The 20,962-nt window shown below is 41.6% G+C and overlaps 2 protein-coding genes across 2 annotated transcripts; one reads left to right on the top strand and one right to left on the bottom strand.

Moving 5' to 3' along the window:
* Positions 1-1,942: 1,942 nt before the first annotated feature.
* On the top strand, positions 1,943-7,931 carry LOC146367214 (uncharacterized). The gene is made up of 6 exons (XM_084911811.1): positions 1,943-3,177; positions 3,283-3,488; positions 3,762-3,932; positions 4,387-4,539; positions 5,207-5,273; positions 5,392-7,931. The coding sequence occupies exons 1-6, from the start codon at positions 2,481-2,483 to the stop codon at positions 6,945-6,947; spliced, it is 2,850 nt and encodes a 949-aa protein (XP_084767937.1). The 5' UTR covers positions 1,943-2,480; the 3' UTR covers positions 6,948-7,931.
* A 3,926-nt stretch (positions 7,932-11,857) lies between these two features.
* On the bottom strand, positions 11,858-19,284 carry LOC146367213 (annexin A13-like). The gene is made up of 11 exons (XM_084913018.1): positions 19,106-19,284; positions 18,358-18,433; positions 16,439-16,533; positions 16,166-16,336; positions 15,911-15,944; positions 15,614-15,693; positions 15,128-15,196; positions 13,575-13,676; positions 13,371-13,446; positions 13,178-13,290; positions 11,858-13,058 (listed from the first exon to the last, which is right to left on the bottom strand). The coding sequence occupies exons 1-11, from the start codon at positions 19,118-19,120 to the stop codon at positions 12,939-12,941; spliced, it is 951 nt and encodes a 316-aa protein (XP_084769144.1). The 5' UTR covers positions 19,121-19,284; the 3' UTR covers positions 11,858-12,938.
* Positions 19,285-20,962: the final 1,678 nt, after the last annotated feature.

Below are 20,962 nucleotides of genomic sequence, written 5' to 3'. Positions count from 1 at the left end.
CATGTGACTTTGTCTGCACTGCCTGATATGCAACAGATATTCGCTCAGCTTCCTCTGAAATCAGGAAGTAGATCTAAGTTTTTCTGGTAAAGCAGATAGGGCTTAAGTAGTGCTCTGGGCTCTACTTCTGGCCTGGCAGGGCCACACAGTTGTTTTCACTACTTTATTCTGGTAAGAGCTATCAGTAGGTCCTTAATGTGGGAATGTGCAACTGATATATACCCTTTTATTGTAGTACTTAGTCAATACAAATTTGTATTTACAATATTTATTATTTGAATGGGGGCTGGCGATGTCAGCAACCTTCCAGTTTCCTTTAAAACTCAGATGTCTGAGAACATTTTAGCTTGTTTTTTCTCACATTTGGTTTACTTATACTTGTTTACTACACCTGACATTGATCTGTGATGTTTCTTTTATATTTTACATTTGGTCTACATAATATTTACGAGGTTGATTACACCTCTATAGGCTTTACTTGTCATACATCATCATTAAAAACTAACATACATGAACACATTATTATAATTATTAATATTTTATAATATGTCACTATAATGTGTTATTATAAAAAGATGCCGTGGTGGGAAATCATTTGAAAACGTTGTACAACAAAAGGTCTTTTAGAAAACACACACAAAGAATTAGAACATTTTGAAATATGAATGAAAACAGATCTTATATTTATTATATTCAGTGCAATAGACTACACAGAACCCCTGCAGACTACAATAAAGCAAAATGCTGTTTTGAGTTTAGGAGAGTGGTGCGCATGTTTCAGCTTTTCCCTGATGCGAAGTGGTTTTGATAAGATGAAACTGTTTCTTGTCATTAAATGTTAAATGTACTGACTCCCTGCTGCACGGCCATATGTTAATGTTTACTTAAGGGAACAACAGCATGTTGAAAAAAGTTCTACCAAAGATTGTTTATGGACAGTGGTGGAGTGGAGTGGAATGGAGTGGAGTGGTGCAAACAGCTTTAAGCCCTCAAACAAAATCGTATGTGACAACTTTGAAATGTGAGCGAGCAAAGCGCAGAGGAAAGCGAAAGAGCTGCTGAAATAGATGCATAGAATAAACATGAGTCATCAGGATGACATCTCTTCTTTATCTGTCTGTCATTTTAAGATGTGGTGTACTTTTTTTTCTCCTTTGGTGCTTTGTTTTTGCATGATCACAAATAAAATGCACACGAACTTAGTGCAGAGGTGCGATTGTAGACAATGCAGTGTAGTGTATTTAATATTTAAAGCACTGCTGTGCAGATGTGCAGATAGAATGTGTAAAATCTAATAATGTAAAAACTGTAACAAATATTTTTGTACTGAGGCTTTTCAGATAATAGAAGACCCCCCTTCCCCTATCTGGCTTTTAATCACTGTGAACCTTTGTTCAGCGTTATTGAGACTTGTCGCCATATTCAGAGTCCTATGTGGTCTCACACTTGCTTAACTGAGTAATTTATGTGTTGCACCTCCAACATTAGCTGGCAACTGTGCATATGTGTGTGCACATTGCATTTTAAGCCCTCTATACAGCCTTTTGAGAATGTCTGCATTGCCAGCTCAGGACATCTATCGTAGCTGTTTGTAAGCTCTTCTTCTGGTTGATTTACAAGAAAGTAATGTGCAGCTACACACAGGCTTCCTTGGTGTATGATGAGAGAGCGAATGCCATTTTCCTGTGAAAATAAGAAGAGAGGGGAGCATTTAAGTGCTTCTAATGTGGGTTAAAGCTTTAATCAAAGCAATGTGGGGTCAGAGAAGGGAAATGAGAGTGGCAATAAAATGTAATAGAGTTTACATTTTACAGGAGAGGCCGTTTTGACTCCAGCTTTGTAATACACCAGAGTTGTGTTTAGAAGTCAGCACTCTACCCAGAACCAAAGAAGAGATCAAAGCTTTGATGTCATTTAAAGTTTTTCATTCTGACAGGGCTTGTTAAAAAGCCACAGGGTTAATCCTGTCATCCAAATCAATCGTAAAGGGCGAAGAAAGAAAGAGTTACATGTGAAAGATTCTGTAAACAAAGTCCCTGAAATTCCTTTTAGAGGCTCCACATCACTGCTGTATGTGTGTAAAAGTGCTTATGACTGACCATCCCAAGTGTGAGAATAAAAATAACCTAAGGATAGTCCAAATATGCGGTGCTTGAGTAGGAATGGAGTGACTCGGCAGAGTGGTATGTCCGGGAAAGCTACGGGTTAATTTAAGACTAGGAGCAAAACCTGGTGCCAATTAGAAGCATTGAGCGCCACATGTGGACTAGACCGAACTATCCACAGAAGGGGCAAAGGGGTCTGAATTCGTGCGCAATGGAGGATAGTTGCATGAGTGCGCAGTTGCTTACGGTTCTTACTGGCAATTGCTGATCCTGCAGTTACTGATATGATGGATATTTTCTTAAAGAGATGATCAAACAGTATCCACGAGTCTGAAGGACGCTCTGATGCTCTGAGAGGCCCCCATTAAAACGTGGATGTTTTACATTTTTACCTTTAAGGATTGCAACATGGCAGGAATCTCTCTCATATTTTCACTTTTTGTCACAACTCTGTTCTTCACGGGGAGTGTATCGGACATCTGCCGAGGACCGCGCTGCTTTTCTGGTCACGACTGGAGCAGACCGTGCGTGGGAGCGCAGTGCCAAGGGCGCACGGACACATCCGCGTCCCGACGGCAGTTTGACCACTCTGCACAATCCAGGCAAGGACAAACCTATCCGACTTACCAACACGACGCTCATTTCCGTCAGCACAAAGCACAGAGCGCGCCCTTAGCACCGTACACCGTCATCCAGCCTCAGCACGGAGGCTTTACGCAGGCGGCAGGTACGGATGGCACCAGGAAGACGAACCCGAGGACCATCACGGCGGAGGTGTTCCACCCTGGCTGCGCCGGGGGCACCTGTCCGACGACTGTCTCTCATCGCCCCACGAGTGATGACAGCGCAACGCGGGAGTGCAAAGGCATTGGATGTAAACTGCCCTCCCGGATGCGCCAGAGGAACGGTAAGCTTTGCGTTGGAGACGGCTGCAGCACGCAAGGAGACGACGGGAGAGGAAGCTCGTCACCTGTTCATGTGACGGACAGAGCGGCACAATTTCTGGACGAGCTCCCAGACCTTGGGTCTCAACGTGGAGCATGGATTCAGCTGACATGTGACATGAAACCAGGTGGGTATCAGTTTGCAAGCGATTGGTCAGAAAATTCAAAGAGAAATAAACTAAAAATGATAATCACTTCAGTTGCTATGTAACAGGTTTCTTTGTTTACTACAGGGAACAATGACGTTCCCTCAGAGGATGCTCTAGTCCTGCAGTTGCAGCTGTCTAAGAGTCAGGAAAGGTTCGTCGAGGCCCTCAAAGGCCAACAAAACGAGGTCAAGGAGCTACAGAGGCTGCTCAATGAGCAGCAAGGAACATTGGTCAACCAGCAGAGAGAAATACTTGACCAGCAGAGGAGGATGTATGAGCAGATGGAGCAAGTAAGGCTGCTGTGACTGATAATGAGGGAGATATCAGTAGTCCCATAGTAGTAGATAGCCCCATAGTCTTGGGGCAGTATTTAAGTTTTTTTTTTTTTTTTTTTTTTTAAAAAGTGCATAGAAAGCACCTAATCCACTGAAATTATATTCTTTTTCTCAACTCCCTGAAACAGATCAGTTTCATTATGAATCAGATAAGGACAATATTTCCTAGCAAAGTGAAGAAATAAGACAATTCCAAAGTGTTATACAAGTAGTTCTCTCTTCCTCCAGGTAAAGGCTCAGTACAACATACTGATGGACAGCATCAAACAAACATCTTTCCAGAACCTCCAGGGGGAGCTGGACAGTCGCATGGAAACCTTGAGTGGGCAGGTTAGAGCTCACCAAGCACAGCAGGCTCTCTCTTTGCACAAAGTGGACATGGAGGCCACTGTGATGGAGGTAAGCCTTAAGCTAAATTATAAATGTGTTTACAGTAGTGATGAGATGTAAGAGATCTAACTGTCATATAAAGCATAAATTGCACTATAGGAGAATCTTAAATAAGCAAATCTGAGTGTACTTCTATTCATACCTGACAGTTTGGGCTTGTTAAGCTGCTGTAGCCTGCATAAACTTGTGGCCGCCTTTGCAAGCCACTTTGCAACCCATATCAATCTCACCTTCCTGTTTTTATGCTTAAAATATCACTTATATCACTTATATCACTTATATAAAAAAATAAAATATTACAATTTTTTTTTGTCAATTTTTAACTTTAACATCAACATATTTCTTAAACTGGAGTGCATTATGTGAACATTATGTCAGGCATTCTAATATCAAAATATTATAATATCAAAATATTATATTTGACTACCATGGTTCTAAGTATCATTGTGTTTAATGCCATTAGGTGGGTCGGCCCCTTTTGACCTGTGGCAGTTGTGGGCCCGATGAGTACTGTGGCTACAGCAGTGGCCGTCCTCGCTGTGAGAAGTGCACCGTCTGTCCTGCTGGATTCTTCCTGGTCGCCCAGTGTTCAGTACACGCAGACAGGATCTGCCAGGTTAGCATGTGTTAGCATGTCTTTTAACCACATACAGGAAAGCGGTGACAAATCAGCTTGACAAAAATGTAACATAAGATCAGATCAGTTAGGCCACCAAGCGAAGCTTAGTCTGGAATCCCTGTGCAACAGCTGCTGAAAGTTTATCTAAATCAGACAAAATCAACTGATGTGTTTTTGTGCATTCACATTGGCAAATTTCATACAGAGTGGGCTAGTTAAGCTGCTTTAGCCTGGCTAAAGTTGCTGCTGCCACTAAAAGCCACTTTGCAAACCATATCAACCCCAGGGCCTTTTTATACTTAAAATGTCCTATCTTATCATACCATATCTGTTGTCACTTGTATCTGAATATAAACGATGGCAGCTGGAAATGGCAGTCTTCTTTTGACTGAAGTTTAGTTTATTCATTTAGAACTTTATGCACTTGCGGAAAAAACGTGTTTTATTGTAGGGTTTATGAGCCTTACAATAAAAGGTTTATCACAAGGTTTGTCAAAGCAAAGGAAAACATTTTTTATCAGTGGACCATATTAGAAGCAGTAGGCCTTTTGGTTCAGTACTTTTTCAGTGCTTGCCTGGAGTTGTTGCAGTATCTGCATGCTACTTTGCAACCCATCTCTTGATCCTACCTTCCAAACTGAAAGTTTCCATTTGTTTGTTACAGGACAGAGATGAATGTCTTGAAATAGCTGATCTGTGCGGAGGTCAACAGAAGTGTCTCAACACTCCAGGTGCTTTGAATTGTTTTAAACATTTGAATATTTTTGTTATGTCAGTGCTTCTTGATTTGCTAGACATATCCATGTCTGAGAAGAATTGTTTGTTCTTTTCTTAATTTGTGCTTACCAGGTGGATTCAGATGCCAGGACATGAGAGAGGGAGAAGCACACTCAGGAATGTGTGGCCGCGGCTACTTCTTCAACTCAGAGATGGATGAGTGTCAAGCCTGCAATGAGTGTGATGGAGACACGGTGGTCTCTCCTTGCACTTTTACCACAGACACTGTCTGCTCTGGCCATACTGCCGGCCACAGTGCCCTCTCTCAGTCCTGGTCTGGAGATGTGACTCTGCAGGGGGAAAAAGGACACATGCTGGCTCAAGCCTTCCTCGGTGTGCAGCTTCACATACAGGGAAGAGGCGATGATGTGGTGTCCACCGAGAGTGGGCAGCTGGTTCTGAGACAGCATGGTCTCATATGGCTGGATGAGAATCTCTCAGTGACCCATGGTTGCCGCAGCTTCATCCAAGTGTGTCTGCGCATGAACAACACAGCCGGCTCTGAAGGTCGTGACCTCAGTGGGGTTCGTGTGGAGCAGCAGGAGGGTAGATCGCTCCAAGGTGTTAGCATCAGTGGGGTAGCAGAGGTCGCCCCAGGTCACATCATATCCCTCTTCCTCCGGAGTGCCACCCACCACTGTAACCAAAGCACTGAAGGTCTGCAGCTGTTCGACCCCTCCGTTCCCCCACTCAGCCTCCTCTGGCTCTCTCATGACACCGGTGCGGTTGCCATGACAGCACAGGCAATGGTCTCTGCACATTACCACACAAACTATCGCCCAGTCTTCCGTACCACCTCCACCTCTGACCCTTATGTAGTAGGACTTACTCACGATGGTCGCGGGATCCGGTTTGCAGAGAGTGGCACTGTGCGCTTTGTATTCCAGCAGGCATTGTACTCGATGGGCCAGGCATGCGTGAGTGAGGGCTTCCAAATTTTGGCATACCTCAACCGTAATGGAACCAGCATGGAGCTGCTCCGTGTCTTTAAACCAGGTGTCCATTACCGAGACACATCAATAGCACTGTCTGGAGCAGCTCAAGTTGGCCCGGGAGACACACTGGGTTTTGAGATTCTCTCTCCTGCACAGTGCAACGTTCGCTTCTTTGGTGACGAAACGGGTATCAGTATTCTCAGTTTGGTTTGGGTTCCCGCTGCCATTTCTTCATCTCTTTCTGCCTCTGTGGCTAACACCGGCCTTCTCTCTGGAGCAGTTCGTAACAAGCCATTGTTCTTCCACCAGACCAGTCCTCAAGTGACCCAAATGGAGCTGCTGGCGAAGGGATCCGCAGATCAGAGACGAGATTTTGTATTCAGAGAGAGCGGTACAGTCAGTGTTGCTCTGGATCTCAAACTCATTCACTCCTGCAGTTTGGTCAAGGTGACTCTGCTCAGACGAAGTGATTTAGAGGGTTCAGGAGAGGGATCGAGGCCTATCCCTGTTGCCCAGCAGGTATCTGGCCAGATGTCTGAGGGCAGCCAGTGGGCCAGTGTGAGTCTGCGAGCGTCCTTCCAGGTTCACAATGGCACTGCGGTTTTCTTTTTACTAGACTGTGTGCGTGGACGAGTAAACCAGATCAGCCATCAAACAGGAAGTGGGGTATCTGCCCTTTGGGTGGCATCATAATGAAAGCCAGATACTATGACGTTTCTTCTTATGGTCAAAAATCAAACCGTGAAAGAAATGATTTGACTTTTTGGAGACTTATTCACTTTCCAGAGAGTTACAAAGGAAGATTGACACCACTTTCATCTGTTTTAACAGAGAAGCATTAACCAGTAGCTTGTTAGCTTAGCCTGACATTGTAAACTAGTGGAAATAGCTTCTAAGATTGTCCACAAGTAATCTATGAGCACCTGTAACCAATTAAAAAAAATCAACACTTTGTGATTCTTATGCAGTGTTGTGTAGCTAGACTCCCAGTCTTTGTGCTAAGCTAAGCTAACTGACTTTTACTTAACTTGCAGTGCCAGTCTTTTTGTTTATTATTATTTTAGGTCAGAGTTAACCGTGCTTTCCAAACCTGAATTTATCCCTTGATTTTTGTTTGAGTTTAAAAGAAAATGTCTTTTAAAAAATACTAAATGTGGACTGTAGTGTATTTAAATGTAACATTATTCATTAGCTATATTTATATAATATAACTATTAATATGTGTCATGATTTCTACATATGATAGCACAAAACAACTGTATTCACGTGATCATTTCTCATCCTCCAGTTACTTCTTCTTTTTTTAGTTCCAGTTTTTCACGTTTCACATTTGTCTGTTTTTTATTTATATAATTCAGTTTACTCTGTTGATGCCAAAGGAGTTTTAGATCCTGCCAGTGACTACAGCATTTTCTGCTGGCACTGATTCTCATTCAGGAGTTTTTCTCAAGAGCATGTGTTTCATGTTAGCCGCCATTTTCTAAATGGCTGAATATCTACTGCATGCTTTGTTTAATGACCACTTTGTGCATATTATGGACTTAAAGTCACTCAGCCTTGTTGAAACTAAATATTTTTAAATAATGTAGTGGCTTTTAATCTTAACTGAACTGTAATGTAAAGTGTATATTTGATGTTTTCTTGTTAATCCAATAAAATCACCTTTGTTGTACTGGATTTTTCTTTACTGCAAACTTTGTTTGGCATGAAGTAAAGTCATTTAAAGTGAGATAAAGTTTGAAAGAAGAACGTTTGGTTCCTTTAAATTAAAACTTTTTATTCTTAATAACAAAGCTTTTTTTTTTTTTTTAGCACACTTTGGGATTTACTTTTACAACATCACATGCTAATAGCAATAGCTAATGGTAGCTAATTTTAGCTAGCAAAAAGTGACACAACGCAAACACTGGGATATCGGATTGTTACCTAATTGTTACCTAATCAGCCCCTCACATGGCACTAACTCATACATTTAGGCCCCTAGATATCCTCCCATGTTGTGGACCATCAGCTCACAACATGGATACTGGACTACCTCACCGACCGACCACAGTATGTGAGAACTCAGGGCTGTGTGTCGGACAGGGTCGTCTGCAGTACGGGGGCCCCACAGGGAACGGTTCTGGCTCCGTTCCTCTTCACCATCTACACTGCAGACTTCTCCCACAACTCCACCCAGTGCTTCCTGCAGAAGTTCTCCGACGACTCTGCAATAATTGGCCTCATCACTGATGGGGACAACAGGGAGCACTGACTCGTGGAGCTGGAGCTGGTGGTAGACGTCCACAGGCACAAACATCCTCCACTCCAACCACTAAACATCCAATGTATTTACATTGATAGCGGATAGCTACAGGTAAGTGTAGCTGATTGTGTCTTATTTTAAGTGTGATGAGATATTTTGACTAGAAATTAGACAAATATACTTGGTAAAATTTTGAGATTTGCAGTGTATGACTCTGTGGTGGCCTCAGCCATCTTTTACGGTGTGGTCTGCTGGGGTGACAACATCTCTGCTGGGGACAGAAAGAGACTGGACAGGCTGATCCGGAGGGACAGCTCTGTTCTAGGATCCCCTCTGGACCCAGTGGAGGTGGTGAGTGACAGGAGAATGGCGGCTAAGCTGTCATCCCTTTTGGACAACATCACGCACCTCATGCAGGAGACTCTGACAGCACTGAGCAGCTCCTTCAGTGGCTGCGGCACCCACAATGGAGAGATTTCGCAGGTTTTTCCTTCCAACTGCTGTCAGACTCCACGACATGGTCACTGCAGATGACCACACATGTGCAGACATACACACACATATCCCATACACAATTGTAACTGTCTCCCTGGTGTGCAATACTACCAAGTGCAATTTTTCCTACTATAACAAAGCATTTTATTCTATTTTGTATAGTGCTTTATTCTATTTTGTATAGTGCTTTATTCTATTGTATATAGTATTTTATTCTTGTTGTATAGTATCATATCTTATCCTCAGGGTGTCCTGCATCAGAGTAAGAATGGTTGGTGGTAAGGGGTAACCCCTAACCCTAATAAAATAGTTTCAATACAGAGAAAATATCAAGGAAGTTGTAAATCACTGGTGGATATATATTGAACATTGAAGGAGGTGAGCTAAAGCAGCAAAGGGCCACGCTGGATGACAGTCCTATAAGGTCAAAACAGAAAACTGAGGCTACAGTTTTCCACAGGTCACCAACATTGGACAATGGAAAACTGGAAAAACATTGCCTGGTCTGATGAGTTTCAATTTCTGCTGAAGTATTCAGATGGCAGGGTCAGAATTTTGCGTACACAACATGATAGCAGGGATCCATCCTGCCTTGTATCTATGATGTCTGTGAGTCAAGCTGGTGGTGGTGGAATAGTGTGGGGGATACCACAGTGACCACAGTGTAACTATAGTCAGGTGTTTACAGTATGATAACACATCATGGCACAAAACTCAAAAAAATCTCAAACTTGTTGTCAGTGACAATGTATCAAAATCAGCTCGACATTTCCCAGAACTCAATGCAAGTGAGCACCTTTGGAATACGGTGGAATCATCAGTGTGCAGTTGACAGTGTGCAGCAACTGTGTGACGCTATCACGCGAATATGGACAAAACTTTTCAGGAATGTTTCCAGCAACTTGTGGAAATTATGCCACAAAGAAATTCGAGGCACTTCTGCAGGCAAGAAACAGTCCAACCTTTGAACAAAGTGTAACTAATAAACTGTCTTGTGAGTGCATATAGGGCTCTTTATATCCTTGCATGCACTAGTCTTATCAAGAGCTTTACATGCTTCAGTCTGAGATGTGGAGACTGAATGCAAAACATGTTTGCTCTGAGTGGAAGTTGCCAGGTGTTTTCTATTAAACATCTAAGAACAGAGGATCTTTATCATGAATTTAAACAGCTGAAATTATATTAGCCGGGTAGTTAACCTCCTAATGGATTTCCTATTCACTTCCACCAATGACCCTCAGTCCCAGAGTGCTGCACTTCTTTGGCACAACATCAAAAAAGTGCATAACGATCCTGGGCATATGCTCTATAAAATCCGATAGACCGCTTGATGTTATTATTTCGCTCTTTGAAGTCATGACCCTCAGGTTATGTGTGCTATAGATTATTCATTAAATCAAGACTCACAGGGGATCGGTGTTTTCTTCACCAGAAACGAATAAACCTGAAAAATGAAAAGTTGGTGCACAGCTTCTCTCAAAATCCTAGCTGGGAGGCCAAAGAGAAGACGCAGGCATCCGTAGGCTAACATAACAGAAGGAGAGTATGTCTTGGGACAAATTGAAACCACCCGCAGGCCGATGGGTGACTGACTGGATGAGTTACGGTGGGCTGAAGAAGATAAAGGTCAGGGCACTGCAGTAGACACTGGAGCTGCGTCTAGCTTGGCTAAGAACATTAACACTGTGGATAATAGATTACAGATGGATGATCGAGCAAGCAGGAGTGTGGCAGCTAGGTATGGATGTGTCATTGGGCAGTACATGATTTTGCACGGAGACTTTATTATATAACCATAATTTGTTTTGATATTATCAATTTTCCGGGCTTTCAGAATATGAAAGGACAGGAAATAAACGCCATAACACTAACTGACAACACATTTATTTAGGGACTGCACAAATATGAACAGAGACAGAAGAGAGTGAGAAAATAAAGAGAGAAAATAAAAACTATAAAGGTTTAATTTTATGGCTAAACTATCAGAAACTTTTAATGTTTTATTTCACTTATAAATGTGACTTTCAGTCTACATCCACCCACCATCACACTTCTCCTACCACAACAACCAGCACCAGTAATTTCCCAACAGTCCCTCATTGAAAAATGTTGCAATAGGATCGCTTTCCCTAAAAAAAAATACAGTATTTCAAAATGTTTTGCACATCAAGCTTGTGTCTATACATGCATGCATGGAAAACAAACCTTTGTGCTTTTCTGTGGCGAGTACACAAACCTCAGGCAGACAGATAAATGGCCTGCCAGACGCCGAGCGTAGCACGAGGTGGAAGGTAAAGTGGTCGACATATGGTGCGCAGACTGCAGACGAAGAGGTAGCAAAAATGTGCACAAAGCAGGTGCACTCTAAACTTTACCCTGATACTGAAACAAACTTCACATCAAGACAGGAAAAAGGAGAGCGATACAGAAAGAAAGAAAATAAAGTTAGGGGAAGACAAGTGAATAATCGTCCCCTCGTTGTGTCCCTGCATCTGGAAGCACTTCTCACTTGTTTTGAACTTTTTATCCCCACAATCCACTCGCAGTTTCTGTGCTCGGAAGAAGGTCCCGCTGTTTAAAAGGTGTATGCTGTAAAATCCAACTTTTGTGTGATTTTTTACACACCACACACACATAAGCTCTTAAATGACCTCCAAATCAGGATAAACGTTAAATCCCAAATATGGAAAGTGGATCATTAAAGAACTATTTATTAGATTTGTTATACAAAGCACATTATAATCGGGGGCTAAACATTACCATTAATTTCACTATGATTTCCTCTGATGCCAGTTTCCTAAAAGGAAGCGAATACAAGTGATGCAACACTGCTCTCTGCAGGAAATAAAGAAAATGTCAAATATTTTTGGTGTTACAGTTAAAATTTATTATCACTTCATATTCTGTGTATGCATACCACGTTTAAACTTACATTGCAATAAAGTAATGATTACTTACTCCATGTAATGAACTGTTTGCTAGTTAATTTGCTATATGACAACACAACAACAGTATATTCTGTCACTATTTAATCAGTCAGGTTAAATTATATACCTCAATACAGACACTGTGACAACTATCAAGGGGACTGCACTTCAGGGGTTACAAAACAACGTCTCGTTCAATATTTTGACGATCAACTGTCCTTCTGTGCGGTGAGTTTAGTTTACTGAATGAAAACAGAAAGAAGTCCAATGTGTATAAATGTGAGACCAAGGCAACTTGTGAGCTATGACTGAAAAGAAAAACTGTGAGAGGTTAAAAATCCCATTTAACATTTAGGGACGTGACTACAAAAAACTAGTACTGTATACTTTGAAACATTCAGGGCTTTGGCAATACTGTAACACATGATTAACAGTGCATTCAGATACAAGAGTTCAGATGTGAAGAATCGGCACTTAAGTGGAGGGTGTTGCAGCAGAAAGTAAATTGCATTGCTTTAATATTAAGAAAGGCATCTTTTAGTCAAATAAATAAAGTGACATATCACAGGAAGCTGTATGCTATACATAGCAGCAGCAGCTCCTTAAAGTTTGCAGCTTTCAAATATGCTTGAAATTAAGATGCTGCTTGATGATATTATGATATGGATAAAGACATGAGCTTCACTCTGTTCCAGTGCACTTGTTGTATGTAAGTTCTATAATGCTGCTATAATTCAGTCAAATAAATATTCAATGCATCTTAACTATATTGGGCTATAATGGTAAGGAAATTCTACGGTTTTAATGATCTTTGCAACAAAGTGTGTATTTAGAGACTATAATATTGTAATGATTGAGTTGTTTTTGGTCCATGCTGTAAAGAGAACTGACAGAGTGAGAAAGAGAGGAAACAGGATGGATTTAGAGAGTGGATGAGAGACACTGGTAAAGAAGGGAAAGTGTGAGTGTGTTATGTTTCACTGTGGTTAACTAAGGAAGGAGCGGAAGGAAAGTGTTTTAGTGCAGGATCTCAATGAGGAGGCGCTTGAAGTCTCCACCGCACTCAGAATCCAGTGCATCTTTCAGGGTTACGTCGTACTTCTCCAGGTACATGTCCTTCACCGTGTCCAGGTCAATCTGTGCGTTGGCGAAATAAAGAGGATGTCACACACTTTTAGACTCTCAGACCTTATCGAGGGTATACTTACACTTGCACACTAGGCCATACACTCACACACACAGAGACACACACTTGCCTCAGAGCGGCCTACGATGATACGAATCAGTGTGTCCTCATCGGTGCCCAGTCCCTTCATGGCAGCGTTAAGGCGCCGAGCAAAATACAGCTGTGGGTTCTTAGCGCACCTTACTAAAAATAACACACAAACACAGAGTTACTGAAAATCAAAGATATTTCATTGACTTCTGAATGCTTGTGGTCTTGCGTACCGAGAGTAATGTAGCAGTCCTTAAGTGTCCCCGTGGCCTCCGAGTCAATGGTGTCCAAAATGTCTGTTCCTGAAAGCTGCAAGACAGCTGGTTAACATGAGACCTGATAACAACAATAAGGAGTGAGTGAAATGACAAACGAATGAATAAATGAGTTAGAACAGCAAAAAAAGAAAACGTGCAACGATTGAATATAGTACATACCGCCTCATAGGCTTTGAACATGGCCTGAAGCTGCAGGTAGTTCCTGTGTGTCAGGATGTAGGTGAAGGTGGACTCGTCTGTGCCAAACCTGCCTTCTCCTGCCTGATGAGAACAAAGAGAAGAAAAAATACAACATTTCTAAGAATATGGATCATCCCTCAGTGTTTTTAAGCAACATAAATTGATCTATTTTCTTCCGCTTATCCAATTTTGGATGTAGGGTATCCCGGCTGTCACAAGGCGAGAGGCGTGGTACACCCTGGACAGGTCGCCAGTCTGTCGCAGGGCTAACACGTAGAGACAGACAACCATTCACACTCACATTCACACTTATGGGTAATTTAGAATCACCAGTTAACCTAACCCCACTAACTGCATGTCTTTGGTTCATGTGAGGAAGCGCTGGATTCAAACACAGGGCTGTCTTGCTGTGAGGAAACAGTGCTAACAACCATGCTAGCATCAACATAAATCCTTGACACTTTCAGTCATCAGTTACGTAAAAAATGATGAGAACATGTGTTAATTTGCTCAGATGGGGGACAAGAGTAAGTTGACAGTGTGTATATTAGAATGACTATAAAAGCTATTAATGTTATTAGACTCTGAAGAGCCATGTTAGTAGCTCTGTGTAACCCAGTATCACGGCAACGCTTGCGTGTAATAAACGCACCGGTCCACCGTGCGTATGTAAGTTGCCGTACGAGCAGAAGGAGAAATTTTATTTCAAGCCAACAAGAAAACAATCGAGGAAAAGTGTTTAAAGAGACATTATTAACACATTTACATGTAAATATATATTAGCCATATAGCTTAATAATTTCTGGTATAGAAGAAGGCTGGAATGTCTTCATACTTTCCTTTTATTACGACTTTTTGGCTTTAAATATATTATCTGCCGGTACTCCAACTTAAGCATATAACTTAACTTATGCTTGTCCATTTCGCGCTTTGGAGAGGCAAAGCAAGACATGCACTGTATTTTTATTGGGCAGATAATTCTAAATATCAATACTATCTAAACCAACGCTGGTATTGGTATTGGATCAATACTAGCGTGATAGGATTGATATTTGTTTCCATAGCCTATAAAACATTTAACCACATTTCCAAGCCTCAAATCATAAAGGGAGGGTGAAAAAGGTCAAGTCTTGATAATGTGACTAACCACTGGTTTTATACTGTCCGTGGCTAAATCATGCAGCCTAATGCATTAGCATTGTAAAATTTACTAAGGACATTAAGTTTCCTATTTAATAAGTTATTTAGTCACATTTTTGAGGCATTCCTCTAGAATCTTTACTAAAAAAAAGATGCTTCCGTCTGGGGTGGTGGACTGCTCAACCGACAGCTGTAGTCAGCGTCTATTCTTTAAAACACTGCATGAACTCTAACTGAATAATATGTGGGATTCTGTGATGTACATGTGATTCCAGGATTACGTGCTTATGCATCTAAATCAGGCATCCGCTTACCGACATCAAACTACATCGGTGTGATTAAAAGGGCAACCTGTGTTATGGGCTTTGAAATGAAAAAAATTCAACACGCACCTCAAACAGAGATGCAGCATCTTGTTCAGCTAAATCCTCGTCCACCTCGTAGCCCTCGTCTCTGCTTGCCTGTAGACAAAGAGATTGGAGGATAGAACAAGAAATTAGGAGGGGTTTAAAATGAAAGATGAGGGACAAGAACTTAATGAGATAACAATGATGTGCTCCAGATTAAGTGGATAAATTGAAAGCCACCGAGCTCTTTGGATTGGCATTGCTGTAGAACTTGAGTCACTTCATGTTTGTAATTTTTTCTGTGGGAAAAGGAAAAGAGAGGGGAAGCAGGAGAGGGTGGGGGGCCTGAAAAAGCTGGAGAGGGAAGCATGCCTAACAATCTAGTGAATGTCTCAGTGGGTGAGTCACAGCATAGAGAACAATTCTTCAAGCTATAACCAAGGACAAAAGCTTCCATTTGTCTGCAAAGCTCAGAGATTCAAGAAACAGTGCAAAAGACAATGCATTTCCTGGTTGGAACCTTTTTTGTACCTGCAGCAGTGAAATTAGGAGGTTCCTCACATCTCCACTGGTATCATCCTCGATATCTGCCTCCAGGTCACGCTCGTTCACTGTAAGGGAAGTGTGCAATGTGAACTTCTATGTCAACAACAGATTTTGTAATGTGATCTAAATGTGGATAAAGTCAGACAGCAGAAAACGTGGAAAACACAAGTCACTACACCCAGATGAAATTATAACATTGGTATTCCGTGCGTTAGTTAACCAGCCACACTTTCCAGTATGAAAGGAAAGGAACACCCTGAGATGACTCAGAGGAAACGTTACCCTGGGCATATGCCTCCTTGTAGCTCAAGATGTCCTGTTGGGTGAAAAAAGACAGCATTAAGATGATGTTTCTGTTTTTCTCACATCTTACAGCATCTGTTTTATCTTCCTCGTGTCACATCTTCTTATGTATTCTGAAGACAAAACGCAGCACTGTTGCCTTTACTTTGTTACCATTGTGATTTAACTGTCAGCTCTAATAAAAACACACTGCGCCAGAACACCATTTATCCACAGCACCGTCGATCCACAGACCTGATTCGTCGCCGTGCACACGATCTCGACGAGCACGGCTTCATCCGTGCCCGCCCCCTTCATGGCCTTCCTCAGCTCCTTGGCGAAGTAAAGGTGAGGAGGGTCCAACATAGCCATGATGGCTTTCTCAAAACTACCTGTTAGTTCCTTCTTCAGGACCTCCTCTAACTCCTGAGGAAATACATAGGTCACATGATTTGCAGTTATTCTGTGTGTGCGTGTGTGTGTGTGTGTGTGTGTGTGTGTAACATCCAGAAAGAGACAGGTACGTACATCATCATATTTTTCAAAGTAGGCCTGTTTGATCTCCACACGCTGAGCTGCAGAGCGATTAGCCAGAATCTGGATAATGGCCTCTTCATCTGTGCCTGGAGAAAATACAGCAGAACAGACCTGAAGGATTGACTTAGCAATTCAAATGACTTTATTATCACAGCAATGTTAGACTATTACTGGGCTGATAACGTCACACTGACTGAAGTCACCAGGACAGACCTTTTTGTTTCTGTTAAAGGACTTTCAGATGAATATCCTTCTCTTAAACATTGGGATAAAGAGCAGACATAGAAGTTCAGATATACACACACAGCAAAGACGCTGTTCTAAGCACTTGCATCAACTCCTGGGGTGGCTGTAGCTCAGGAGGTCAAGCAGGTCATCTACTGATTAGTGGTTCGATCCCTGGCTCCTCCAGTCGGCATGCCAAGTATCCTTGGACAAGATACTAACCCCAAGTTGCTCTCTGATGCATCCATTGGAGTATGAATGTTAGTTAGGAAGCCATAAAAAGCTTAGAAGAAAGTGAATGTGGCATGTTGTATAGAGTGCTTTGTGTACTCTGGGAGAGTAGAAAAGTGCTAAATAAGAATCAGACCATTTAACTCTCAACCAGGAAGTCTGGTTTGCTGTGAGACAACAGTGCTAAGCATTGCGTCACTGTGCTGGCTGCTAACACTATAGAGGACGTAACATTTTGATTAGTACTGAACTCTCCAAGTAGATATTTTATTATCCCTAAATCCGCTTCTGCCACACTTATTAAAATCTGTATTTTCTAGAGAGGGTTTGCTTATTTCAGTTTTAATTAGTTTATCTAGTGTTTTACACATTTGCCTCACACGTAAAGGTTTCCCTGTTTAATCCCAGCAAGAGGCATCTGCTGTTAATATCCAACATGCAGAGCGACCTGCTGGGATGAGCACTTGTGAATAACGGAGCCACTGAAAACAGCTTTCAGTTTCTTTATTTTCTGTCATATAAATCCTAGTGTTAATGTCACAACAAGTATGGCCAATGTTTCAAATAATGACATAAGAAAATGTGTAAGTAACCCCAGTGAGCCACAAGATCAGCGTTCAGACTGCTTCAAACAATCTTACTTTGGGTCACTGTGATGCCACTGAGAGCAGTTACCTGATGTGGTCATGTGAGGCACACAGCACTGGCTGTCAGCACAGAAGCCCCACCCACCTGATGCTCAAACCTTCTGCTTTACAAGAGCAAGCCAATCATTAGAGTTGGATTATACGGAGGGTGGTCATAAAGGATGAGGCTGCACCAATGCCCAATACAAATAGGAATCAATAAAAATTGAATTGTGAATCATCTGAAGCTACTCTACTAGAGTCCTAGAAAAAAGAATAAAAAAAATAGGGATCTGGAAATGACCAAAAGAGGTCGAGTTAAAAAAAGACAACAGTTTGAAGATGTACTCAATCAATGTACCTGAGATATAGTAACACAACCGACTGAAGCTTATGTCCACGCTGTGTGAGAGGCAGGCTTTGAAACCTACACCCACCTATCTTGTGAAAGTACCACTGCATAAAGATCTTTGCAGACTATGACATTTGCCTCGCTGTACCAACACCAGTTCTCAAAGGAGTACACCTCGTACTGTAGTTACATCAAACTTAGCAAGTGTTGAAATTAACTCTCTGCAACACATAAAATGTAATATTGATTTTTCCGAGTGTTTCTCTGTTATTAGTCTGAAAACTTTTAGGCATAAAAAAACAAATCCCCACTTTTTACAAATGCTTTAATATCAGTTAAATTAGAGGCTCTATTATGACCTTACTAAACTGCAATAATCATGATCAAACACACAAAGAGAGTCTTCACATGACTACAGCATAACCTAATATACTTCCTGACACAGGAGTTAAAACAATAAACTCGTATGTACTTACCTAAACCTTTACAGGCTTTTCGAATAGCCTTTATATCTGCTGTAACATCAAAGTCCTCACATGGGACTATAGTGGGCTGGAGAACACACAATCGCAGAAAATATTGAATATCCTTAGTAATAAATTCAAACAGTTCATTCAAAGCAGCCACAACAGGTAAAGCAAATCAATCAATCAATCAATCAATCAATCAATAAGACTGACTCATAATGTTACATTAGAAAAGTGCCGGCATTTAACTACAACTGTAACCTTGTCTACGCAGATGAAAGGGTGAGGTCGTTGAAAGGAGTTAATATGGTGTTACATTCAGGCTCCTGCGGAGAAAAGGGTGCTGCCTGTGTGAGATCGCTGAGTCATGGGGCAGCAGCAGCAGCCGCCTCCTCTCCTCGCCCACCCTTGGTCTAATACAATGCGGCCTTATTGATCTGATCTTACAGAAATGCCTTTTTTCCCTGGGCCTGGCATGGCACACTCCCTTGCTCAAGTTAACTGCGCCAGCTCTGTCTGTCTTTACACACGGCAGGCCACACAAACACAACAAAACTGAAGAAAATAATAAAAGTGACGCTCTCGCGGAGGCTGTCTGCGGTACTCAGTGAGGCTGTAGCTCAGCGTCTCTGCTGTCAGAGTTTGGATCTTCAATATTCATCCTAACACCAAACTTTTAGGCACTCTTATAATACATTTAAATAACTGCGTTTCAACTCAGCTGAGCTTTTGTCATTAGTTATAGATGACCTCTTACCTGCACGTTGCCCATGTCCTCCACACGCACGTCTTCTTGCTATGATCGAGCTGATGCTGGATGTGGAGCGTCCTGATGTTGTACTGCTGTGGAGCTGATGTATCGCGTGTCAAAGAGGACTTGCTGTTCCTGCAGGGACTCAGCCCTGTCCGGTGCTGCAGCGATGACGTCACCGCGGCTCATTGAATTAGCAGGATGAAACAGGGTGCTGCTGCTGGAGGTAACCTCCCGGTTAACCTTCAACTTACCGCAACGGTTCTTTTCCTTTAATTCTTATCATGTATTTAATCTGTAACCTGTAACTCTTTCAGAGTCTAAAATTGCACTACAACACCACTGCATTTAACAGTACATCAAGATATTTTAAAAACTTACTAGCTTATAAAGTGTGATACAATATTAAATACTGTCCCGGTACCATTAGCATGCTCACACCTCAATGGAAATACAGCTCTTATGGTACCAAATTTGTTCTTCTACTCAGGTAAATTTGTTAAATCTTAGATTTTTATGTTTTGTACTTTGATGCCACCTGGTGCGAGTTAATCCATAGAATATAACCCCAGTCCATTTAATAAGCGGACACTGGATTAAATTAAATTCTGTTTTATTTACATAGCACCAAATCACAACAATCGACTCATGGAGCTTTATTTTGTGAGACCCTACAGTTTTAACATTCCTTAAACTGTTTTTTTAAGAAGAAGAAACTTCCTGCAGAACCAGGCTCAGGGAGGGGCAGCCATCTGCTGCGACCGGCTGAGAGTGATGGAAAGAAGAGAGGAAATCGAAACTCTGTAGAAGAGAGTCAGAGATTAATAATAACTAATTATTAAATGTAGAGTGGTGTGTAAACTCATAGTGAGTAAAAAGAGGTGAGAGAAGGAGAAACACTCATGGGAAGCCACCAGCAGTCAAGGAATATTGCTGCATAACTAAGGGAGGATTCAGGGTCCCCTGATCCGGCCCTGACTATAAGCTTTGTCAAAAAGCAAAGTTTTAAGCCTGATCTTAAAAGTAGAGTGAGTGTCTGTCTCCTGAATCCAAACTGGGAGCTGGTTCCACAGAAGAGGCGCCTGAAAGCTGAAGGCTCTGCCTCCCATTCTACTTTTAAATACTCTGGGAACAACAAGTAAACCTGCAGTTTAGAAACAAACTGCTCTATTGGGGTGGTCTAAGAGGTGTTTAAGATAAGATAGGACCTGATTATTACAGACCTTTTATTTCAGGAGAAAGATTTAAAATTATATTCTGGATTTAACAGCGAGCCAATGAAAAAAAGCTAATATGTGAGAAACATGCTCTCTCTTTCTAGTCCCTGTCAGTACTCTCACTCCAGAATTTTGGATCAACTGAAGGCTTTTCAGGGAGCTTTCACAGGGAGCAGGGATTGTCACAGCATAACAGAAAGTCACATAAATCAGAGAGAACAAGGAGAGCTCAGCGGTCTGTGGCCACTGCCTGCTAAGCCATTCTCTCTTTGTGTGTTAAACTTTGTGTCTTATTTGGCAGTTTTATACATGATTGCTACATGCATTCTTATTTTAACTCTTATCAACAACTGATGGGCAAAATAAATATTATATCTCTCCACAGGGTGGCAGTGTTGAATGGGATTAGGATAGGATTTACAGGAGGCTAAATTTAGAACTAAAAAGTGGCAAACACAAGGAGGTGTTTTGAAAAGAAAGGAATGCTGATTTTTTTTTTTTATATTTAAATTGAAAAAACTACTTTTAATGAGTAAAGATTCGCAATTATGTGTGATTTTGTTTGGTTTTCGTTTACATTATGAATAGTAAAAAATCTTCAAACATTCAAATCAGAGTAAAAAACAATAGTCAGGGAGAGCCTGGA

This window comes from Perissodus microlepis, chromosome 18, assembly GCF_051167445.1.
Source record: "Perissodus microlepis isolate ML-2025 ecotype Zambia chromosome 18, ASM5116744v1, whole genome shotgun sequence".
Classification (NCBI taxonomy): Eukaryota; Metazoa; Chordata; class Actinopteri; order Cichliformes; family Cichlidae; genus Perissodus; species Perissodus microlepis.
The sequence above is the reverse complement of the archived record's forward strand: the minus strand, read 5'-3'. Positions and strand labels throughout refer to the sequence as shown.

Coding starts and splice junctions, on each gene's coding strand:
- LOC146367213 (XM_084913018.1), bottom strand. Junction 13,291..13,370: donor GGACTGCTACATTACTCTCG/GTACGCAAGACC, acceptor TGTTATTTTTAG/TAAGGTGCGCTAAGAACCCA. Junction 13,059..13,177: donor TCATCGTAGGCCGCTCTGAG/GCAAGTGTGTGT, acceptor GCCAACGCACAG/ATTGACCTGGACACGGTGAA.
- LOC146367214 (XM_084911811.1), top strand. CDS start 2,481: ATGTTTTACATTTTTACCTTTAAGGATTGCAACATGGCAGGAATCTCT. Junction 3,489..3,761: donor TGTATGAGCAGATGGAGCAA/GTAAGGCTGCTG, acceptor CTCTTCCTCCAG/GTAAAGGCTCAGTACAACAT. Junction 3,933..4,386: donor TGGAGGCCACTGTGATGGAG/GTAAGCCTTAAG, acceptor TAATGCCATTAG/GTGGGTCGGCCCCTTTTGAC.